General features: G+C 37.9%; 1 protein-coding gene across 1 annotated transcript; it reads left to right on the plus strand.

Annotated features, from left to right (window-relative positions):
* Nucleotides 1-188: 188 nt before the first annotated feature.
* Nucleotides 189-6,817, plus strand: LOC110890768. Its single transcript, XM_035989338.1, has 5 exons — nt 189-236; nt 3,152-3,697; nt 3,737-3,942; nt 5,170-5,260; nt 6,153-6,817. Exons 1-4 carry the CDS (start codon nt 189-191, stop codon nt 5,189-5,191), a joined length of 822 nt encoding a protein of 273 aa, XP_035845231.1. The 3' UTR covers nt 5,192-5,260; nt 6,153-6,817.
* Nucleotides 6,818-10,320: the final 3,503 nt, after the last annotated feature.

Consider the following 10,320-nt stretch of genomic DNA (forward strand, 5'->3'; position numbering starts at 1 on the left):
TGGAAAACTCTTGATGAGAAACTTATGTCGAAATTCATTAAAGGTCCTCACTTAGAAACCGTGACTAACAACTCGGGCAAGTACCATTATCTATAGTCTATGTTGTTTTAATTACCCTAGCAGGTAATCTACGTGGAACAAAACGCTAGTGCACACGAATACATGAAACTCAAATTACACGTCAGCGGATGTCGGAGCACATCACATTCTACGCGGAACGAGACACTAGTGCACAGGTATACATGAAACTTAAACTATACGTCAGCGGACGTCGAAGTATATCACACACGACTTTCGAGACAAGGCCTTGGGAAAACATGGTTGGGCACGATAGCAACGATGCTAATCCCGGCAGCGGAAGAACTGCTGAGTGCAATGCAGCACTTTGCCACGTGATCCTGCAACGACACGAATCACGCTGAGGCACGTTTAAACAAGATTCCACAACGAATGGTACTTAGTCTGATGAGACGCACAATTGTTGGCGCTGCAAAAGAAGTCACACGTCTTCGCATCCCCCTACTTCACAAATGGCGATTAAACTATGTTCGACATTCCATGGTAATGTCATCTAACACCTGATCATCACACGAAATTCCAGGTAAAGTCCTTAAATTTCTTTTATTGAAATTCCGACTTTTGCATCTAGTGAGTAGATTTTTGCATTCCTACTCCCCCCTAATGATCGTTGCACCACAAAGATTTTCTTCCATGATAGCAAACACTCAATTGTTTTATCTTTGATGAATTCATATGTATGCATGCATTGTTTGTCGCGCATGTGGTCGTTGATCCGTGAAGACCGTTGGAGGGCTTCACTCCAAATTGTTGTTTTATCAAAGCTCAAATATCGTTCGCTATACTTGATCTTTGCATTGTGATCTAGATGACCCGCATTATTGCGAAATGTTGACTTTTTGATGTCGAGTCAACGAACTAGTTGAAACTCTTTTCTTTTGAATACATTACATGGTTTGTTCATTGTAACCATGTCGAAATCTCTTGTTAACACATGCATTCATCGTTGGAATGTAACTAAACCAAGTTCAATTGTTGAACTTGCTCGTAATATATATTCGATTCAAGATTCCATATGATGGATTGAGGCCATCATATTCGAAACAATCCCAACAAGCACTTCAATTGCTTTGAACCATAACATGCTTGTTTGGTCTTCGACTTCATTGAATCGTTTCCTTGATCACGATCACCTTGTGGTGACGTTCTCACAAATTTGAAGCTTGTGCTAATCTCGTTGCTCACATCATGTACGGATTTAATTATTTATTTATTTGTTTATTGATATTAAATCTATTTTGTTGATTTATCATGTTAAATCAGTCTTAATACAAATGTGTGTTAAGACAATGGTACACAAGTTCATGTCATATTTCGGTGTGCCTCTTAACGGATCTTTCATCATCGAGCGGACATTTTGGTGATATTCATTGCTTTTCATTTTTACTCGAAAACATTATTTATTTGTTTCGTTTTCAGTTGAAAATCCTACGAGATTTGTTTGAAATAAATATTCTGATTTACTCCGATAAACCTTTCATTTGACTTCAAACACGGTGAACTTGTTTGCTCACCGCTATTATTGAATTACTTCAATCACTACAACACCTTGTGGTGTCGGTATAAACTTGTAGCTTGGGCTAATCATGATCGAGTGTTTCATGCAAAACACAGGTGATACTTGTTCGATCACCGCTATTATAGAATTGTTTCGTTCACTACGACACCTTGTCGCGTCGGTATAAACTTGTAGCTTGCGCTAATCATGATCGATCGTTCCATGCAAAACTACGTACGCTCTTTCCTTGGCTAATCATTTAAGTAGTCTTAATGCAATTATGTATTAAGACAATGATACACCAGGTTCGATTGTTTTCATTTCGGTGTATCCTTGCAACTCAATAATGTCAACACGTTGATTTTGTTCATTTAGTGGTTTGATAGTTGACAAATCATTTTTATGATTCTATTTATTCGAGCTTGTTAAACTCGAGTTTCAATCATACAACGACCAACGCAAGTTTCCGTTGGTAGTGAATTCTATTGTTTCAAAAATTGAATTGCATGTCCTGAACGTTCATTTGAATTCTATTGGTCGAAATTCCTCTTTTGTTGGACCCCTGTAAACTTGGTCACATTGGTGATAGTATCACAACATCTCGTTCACTTGACATCGATTTCTGGAACAAACCCAGTTAAACCATTGGGTTATTCTTGATGCAAAATGTCTTTACAGTCATGTACTCCGAATAAGTTTTGGTTCGATTACACGGTCATTCACTTTGATATTATTCGGACTTACCTAGGAACGACACAACTCTGAGGAGATAACATAGACTAAATTTCGAGGACGAAATTTTTGCAACAGGGGGAGAATGTGACAACCGGTAATTAACGCCTCTTAATTACGAGATTAACAAACATTTAAGTCGATAATAAGTACGGTTTAAGGCACGAATTAACTTAATTTGGCTACTGGAATGCCTAGGGACGCTTATCGGACATTACAGTGCGCGTATGGTGAATTTCGGGAAACCTGCTAAGCGTTAAACGAATACGAACCGGCACCGAACAAATTACTGACAACACCAACATATACGAATTTTACACGCGTATTTTAAACTTATAAATTTAGTTTTACGAATTTATCGTGGTTTCGTACGCCACAAAGCGCAAACGTGAATGAGAAACACGACTGTAGAAACGCACCGACAAGGAAACGGAAACATCGGACACGCGTATTACCTACAAAATGGAAATATTATGATATATCTAGCGTCGTAATCAATTTTTAGTATCCGCGGACGAAAACCGATCGAAAAATGGATTTAAGAATGATAAATGAAGCCGCTTCCGCGTTTTAACGTAATCGACAGAAATACGCGTTTAGTAACGATATACTACACAATTTTAAGGGTTTCGACCTTAATGTTTTATTTTACGACAAAACGACGATCGGGTTCGAGAAAACGGGTTCGTAAGTGTGATCGGGCCACTCAATACACGGGAAGTGGGCTTGTGGGCCTTGGGCCCAAGCCCACTAACCAAACCCTAACTATATAAGTGAAGTGATAACCTATTTTTGTATTGAAACCTCAGACCAAACTAAAACACACGCATACAACAACAGTAGCCGTTCTTTCTCTGCAGATCTAAAAACACACATAGAAACCCTAATCCTCTAACTTCCATCTCAAACATACAGACATCAACAATCAATCACTCCATACCCTTCCTCTCGTGCTCCTCTCTGTCTCGTTACAGCCAGCCGGCGACTAACTGGCCGTTGTCGGCTGTTCTCCTCCTGCACCCCCCTTCATCAGTTAGAGATGAACACCACCACCACCATCGGGTGGTGGTGAGCGACGGATGGATCGAGAAACCGAGGAGAGAGGGAGAGAAATCTGAGAGATCGAGAGTGAAAGAGAGACCGGAGGAGGGTGGTGATGGCGACAGCCGACGCCGTCTGCGGAGGAGCGATGGAGGAGACAACGACGACGGTGAGTTACTTTCCAACATATTTCTGATATTGAAGATGGTGGTAGTGGTGCGACACCACTGTCGGAGACCTCTGGCCGGCATCGGCGGCGGAGGTGGGTACTATATTCAGCAGGTTCGGTGTCGGGTCAGATTACGTGTTCCGGTTTTGCGAGTCAAGTCTCGGGTTTGGACAACTTCGGTCAACAAAGTCAAACCAGTCAACACGTCAGGTTGACTGGTCAACGCTGGTCAACAGGAGTCAAGGGCAGTCAACAGCAGTCAACGGGTTGGTTTCGGGACAAACCCGGTCAGCCACGGTCGAAATCAGTCAACGCAGTCAAGACTCGGTCAACTCAGTTCAGTTTGGTCAACTCGGATTTTGGGTTGGTTTAACTCGGTCAAACCGAGTCAAACTCGGTTAACGACAGTCAACTCGAAGATCCGGTAAAGTTTTAATGACCCGAAAGTTAGTTTCGTTGTTTTTTTGATAATATAGCTAAACGCGAAACCGAGCTCGACCGATACCTTTAGCGACTATTTACATTTTATTTTATTTTGGCGTATTTGATGAAAAGCTATCATATATTGCGTGAGTTGATTGAATAATTGTTGAATTGTTGGTTGAGTTTTGATAAAAATATCGACACTTGATTGTCGGGATCGTCCAAAAACAGGGGAAACTCTGTTCGTTTTTCCGTAAAAACGCGACATACAAAATGTATTTTGGTTATAAAAAAAAAAACCAACACTTATCGAAATTCAAGTTAAATACACGATCTAATGAGTTCGCATATTTAAAAACCTTGGTTTTCTACGAATGTTATATATTTTTCCTAAGGGTTTTACAAGAACCAATATATTTACAATCAAGAGTTTTGACCATAATGCACACTCAAGAGTTTTGACCACAAAAACCAATATATTTACGGTCAAGAGTTTTGAACATAATGTATGTTATTTAAAGAGTTTTATAAGTATTTTCTTATTACATTCAAGACATGATTTAAATATTTTTTTTTAAGTTTTCATTATTTACGAAATTTTAAAACTTCCAGAATCCTTATAAACCCTATTTACGACAAATACTATATTTGGTGAGAAATAATATGCTAGTACATGTGCATATGTAAATACATATTAATATTGGGACAAATCAAAACTTATGTTCTTATATGATATAATTTTAAGAAATATTATTGTTTTGCACAAATTCATGACGCCAATTAGAGATTATATTGCTAAAATAAAAATATAACATATATATATATATATATATGTATTGTTCGAAGCGAGTTACGACTTCAGTTACATATATATTTATTTATTACCATCCTACGAGAACTACAACGGTATATTACCGAATCATATACGACGTTTCTAATACGTACCATATTTCATCTACGTATTTCTATTCACGACAACCAACACGAGCTCGAAAGTATGTATTTATATTTGAATATATAAATATATATCTTAATCACTCGAAAACTAAGTCGATCTCGAGACTTAGCGTTTATCCCGGTTATAAGCGAGATCAAATAACCATAATTTGGTTATTTCAAGATAAGATAATAACACTACCTTAGAATCGTTTAGTTAACGACTCGGTAGAGCTCGGACACGTAGTTTAGCTACGTTTAAATTAGAAACTTATAATTATTCCTTGATTAGGAATGCTTTAGTTGCACGCTAGCTAATTCACGATTCTTGGAACGGCACTACGGAATCACACTTTAAGATAGCTTTGCACAGGAATATCCAGGTGAGTTCATAACCCCCACTTTTTACTGTTTTACATTTTTTTATAAAATGTTTTCGGGGGTGGAAAGACATGCAACTTTTGCAAAATCACACAAGGTTTCGATAAATGAATATCGCATATTTATAAACCATTTTGCGACAGGATTTCAACGAACTCAAATGGTTTATGAATGATTTCGATGAAACATACCGGTTTTACAAAACGCGCGCATATTTACCAAACGTGCATGATTTTCTAATGGGTACGGGCGACACAGTCGAGGTGATTCGACACAGTCGAGGTGATTCGACACAGTCGAGGTGATTCGACACAGTCGAGGGGATTCGACACAGTCGAGGTTATTCGACACAGTCGAGGTGATTCACACAGTCGAGGTGATTCGACACAGTCGAAGTGGTTCACACAGTCGAGGTGATTCGACACAGTCGAGGTTATTCAACACTAAAAACCGTCTACACAGGTTGAGTACTTCCTATGTCGCCGCATACGTTAGTGTCCTCGCGAAACATTAACGATCAACCTGTTCATAGACGCTTTACTTACCCATTTACAACCCTATAACTTTCATATGTTTTTAAGATTCATTTGACGCAAACTCATACACATGTATTTACAAACTTCGGTAATGTTTTCAACTTATGTACAAGTAAGAGGACGAGTTGGTCCTGCTTACAAAGACTCTTTTGGGCTCGGTTCATTCTCACACGTGCAATGCACAAAGACTCTCGTGGGCTAAACCCACAGTTTTCATATGACATGCCGAGAAAATGATTTTACTAAATTTTCTCAAGAACTTTAAACCGGTTATCAAAAAGATTTCTTTTAAATCTTTTCAAAACAAACTATGAACTCGCTCAACTTTATGTTGACTTTTTCGCATGTTCTTTCTCAGGTAGCATTTTCAAAACTACGGAACGGTTGGAATAGGAGAACCCACGGGATTTCGAGTACTTAGTGGGCGTTCACTGTTTAGAAGTCTTAGTCTTTTGCTTCCGCTGTGCAATGAAGATACCGGTCCAGTCACGCCAAGCTCTGATATTTCGGGGTGTGACACTTTAAAAGGGGGAGAAAAGACAAAAATTCTAGATCTTAACCGAAAAATCTGACTAGATTTTGATTTTGGATGAAAAGGACAACAAAATTGAAATTACAGGGATCCAGATTTAAAAGGTTTGAGTTTTGGACTAAAGTGACAAAAGTGACCAAACCTCAGGGACCATTTTGGCAGTTTACTCTAAAAATGGTAAAGAATAGTTTAATTTGATACTTGAAAACCAGTTTACTTCAATGCTTTGAAAACACTTTTAATATTATTAGATCCGTGTAATACACTAGTTTAAGGATAAAATATCTTCAAGTTTGATGCAAGTCTATACTCACCGGATGTCTTAAATGGAGTTATATTTTTAGGCTTGTCAGTGTTCCGGTGACGTTATCATGAAAGATATTGATCGAAATAATGGTTTATGTAATGGAACTCGACTACAGGTCCTAGGTTATTGGGTACTCATATTATCTTATCTGGAAGTAATATTGGCACTCGAACGGTTATCCCTAGATTTCGTTTAATACCGTCAAATAGAATGATTCCGTTTATATTGAAAAGAAGACAGTTTCTCTCGCCCTTTGTTTTGTCATGACGCTAAATAAAAGCATTGAACAATTTCTATGTAAAGTGGGTTTGTTTCTAAAACAATCAGTTTTTACACATATCCAATTGTTGCGTCATCTATGATAAAAAAAAAGTTATTCACTTAGGCAATATAAAATTAAATAATTTATAATTTTATATCTCTAAACCTGTTTAGTACACGGGTCTATTAATCTAGTAGATCAAATTAAAATCCTATTAAAAAAGGTGATCCGTAAAATCACCTAGCTTACCCAGAAATGATACGAAATTAGAGAATTAGTTTTTTTTTTTTTTTTTGAATGGTAAAGAATCTCACGTGTAAACCCACCCTACTCGGGGCTATGTCCAAGGTCGACTCCTTGACCGCCATGAGACTGTTTCCCCCCTAATGCACGGGGAAGTGCATCACAATTATACTACAATAAACATTATATGAATAAGAAAACTATAAAAACTAGTATCGCAATCCAATGTGTCGTTCCCGCCGCATCGCGCGAGCATCCTGTTATAACCTACTAAAGTATAAATGGTTCCTGCCATCGGTTCTGTTTTCTATGGGAAAAATTCAAAGGAGCGTGATTACAAATTTATTGGAGAATTTTATCAACACTTGTCCGATGATTAGAGTTTAGTAGGTAAATTATTAGAGTTTAGTACGCAAATCAAGGGTTTTGATCGATATGGTTTTAACATATACTTGATTTCCGATTTGTTCTTTTGTTATCAAAAGTTTCTCTGCATATGGTTTTTATATCCCGTAAACTTTGATCTGGTTTAAAAAAAGAATCAAAGTGATGGTTTAGAAAAAGTTTCTTTGCAGGAGTTGTTTTCAGCTCCGTATCACAGTAATTGAATAATTCTTCTGTTACGATCCGTTTAACTAACAAAAATAGATTTCAACGACTTAGGACATAATAGATGAAAACAGAGGTTCGTTACAATTATTAATCGATCGCCCGATGGGTTCAACTGATGAAAATAATTGTGTTCTTGATTCGAATCAGAAATCAATCACATACGCCGTTGATTAGTTCATTTAGATAGAAAGAGATGTATAGAAAGAGATGTATAGAAAGAGTGTATACAACAGATAAGTGAACATAAGGTTTTTACAAATGAGGTGCGTGATCCCTTCACATTGCTTGAGTAATTAACTAACATAACTACCTAAAATTAGGTTAAAAAAATAATACAACTTATTACATAAAAACATAGGTTAAATCATAATTATGCTAATTGTTCGGACAATGAAATGCTTGGCTATGATCCGTTGGTAATTTATTTACCCACACTATGTTTGATGACATACCTTTACGGACAGACTAACGGTGACTTCCCCTTTTGTGGGGGATCATCGTTAGATATGTCGGTCACTGAAAGCCCTCTATATTGTAGTAGGACGCGTTGCATAATTTTCTTGATGATGGAGTCAGGTTTATCATGTTTGGCAAAAATTGTAGCTCCATATGTACGAACGATCATTTGAATTAGGAGAGGAAACTCAAGGGCAGAGAAGAGAACAACTGGGATAGTAGTTATAAGAACAAGAGGCAAGCACACCCACGGTAGCGTCTTATGGAGCATAAGAAATGTAGGTCCCGTTTTTCCGGTGGATCGATAACGTAAACCTATCCTTGTTTATCAAGAACACGGTAACGGGTGCGGAATCCCTGTGACGGTGCAAACCAAACAAAGTGTAAAATAAGAACACGCGTAACCAAAAGATTCAATATCTATTGATTAGGGATGAGTACAACCACAAATATATACAAACAATGTTTTAACGGACTCTCACTAAGTCTCTCTGTTCTCATCAGTTTCACACAGAAACTGTGAGGGGTATTTATACTAGACAGACACAGACTATGACGAAACGCATAGAGGACACGACGAAACAATAAAGTCCACGAAACACTTTCTGTTTCGTCGACATACATATTAAACTTATCCTTTGTTTCGTCGATTGTAGTTTTGGCCCAGATGAAGTTACGGCCCAACATCAAAGCCCAATGACACGAATCACATGCACGTAATGAATCTGTATTCATCAATTTTGTGAAGTTTAGTCATCCTAGTGACATCATCATGACATCATCATGATGATGTCATGATGATGTGTCATCAGGAATTGGTTCGCGGCTATTCGTGCTTCGCGTGTCGAACTCTGGGGCGCACGATGGAGGAATGTCATGACGTCGGGCTTGAGCCGGACCTAACCGTGTCGAAACCAAGTCGAACCGAGCCGAGTCGCGTCCACACAAAGTGTATCAACAAACTCCCCCTTGGACGCTACTCGTGATGGTTCGTCTTTTGTGATTGTTCGTCTTCTGTGTCTTTCATGTCGGAGGATCTTCAAAGTCTTCACGCGTCGTAAGAAGAAAGTGTATCAACAAACTCCCCATTTAATTTAGGAAGTGTGTTAACAAACTCCCCCTTATAATGAACTCTCCATTGAGTCATGCTCGTGAATCTTTTGACTTGTCCAATCTTCAGATCCTTGTGGTGTTGATAAAGGGTCAGCAGCAACTCGATCAATTTTATCTTTTGAGTGCCTCCACGTCGTGTCTTCATTCCGAAGCTTGTTATCGAACATGTTCTCCTCGCCTTTGGCATCTGCACATGCAAGAAATCTAAACGCATAATGAGAACAACCGCTTGGAATATAGTTTCCATAAACAAACGACACATGTGTGACCATTTCTCAATCAAACACCGACCGACAACAGTTTGAAAGTTTAGAAAATGATCAATTTTAGTCCTTTAATGTAACGCCCCAAAAACGGGTTTGGTAAATTAAAAACCCGGTTGATGTAAACAAATAAGTTTTAATCTCTTATTTAACCGAAATGAAACTAGAAGGACCAAAACCGTTAAGTGGGAAACATGATTTTATAAAAAAAAGAAATTAAACACCACACATACACATAGAGTGTGTGTGTGTGTCGATGAGCAGGAAGGAAGAAAAGGGTTCAAACCCTAGTTTCTTCAAAATCTTCAAATTAAAAAGGGAAATCGAAGGCTAGTTGACTGCATAAACTAAGAATGGTGATCATCTAAGCATTTCCTACATCAAGTAAGTCGAATTTTGCAATTTGGTGATGTTTGATTTAGTGGGTTTAGTGTAATTCGTGAATGTAATGCTAAATCTAGTATGAATGATGGTTGCAATGGTTGAGTAGACATTGAGATATGTTAAATTTTGATTATGAACATGGATTAGGCTAAACCCACTTGCATGTCAAGGAATGGCTAGAAACATTAAGATTTCTATGTGTTAATTTGATTGTTTTTGGTGATCTTGTTACGAATAATTGGTGTCACAACCACATGTCCGTAGTTAGGGCGAAATATTGTTATGAGCTTGATTGATTGTTAATAAGTTATGTGAAGAATTAGTAGGAATCACGCTTTAAAAGCTTGTACATAA

The sequence above is a fragment of the Helianthus annuus genome, chromosome 4 (genome assembly GCF_002127325.2).
Source record: "Helianthus annuus cultivar XRQ/B chromosome 4, HanXRQr2.0-SUNRISE, whole genome shotgun sequence".
In the NCBI taxonomy this organism is placed as follows: Eukaryota; Viridiplantae; Streptophyta; class Magnoliopsida; order Asterales; family Asteraceae; genus Helianthus; species Helianthus annuus.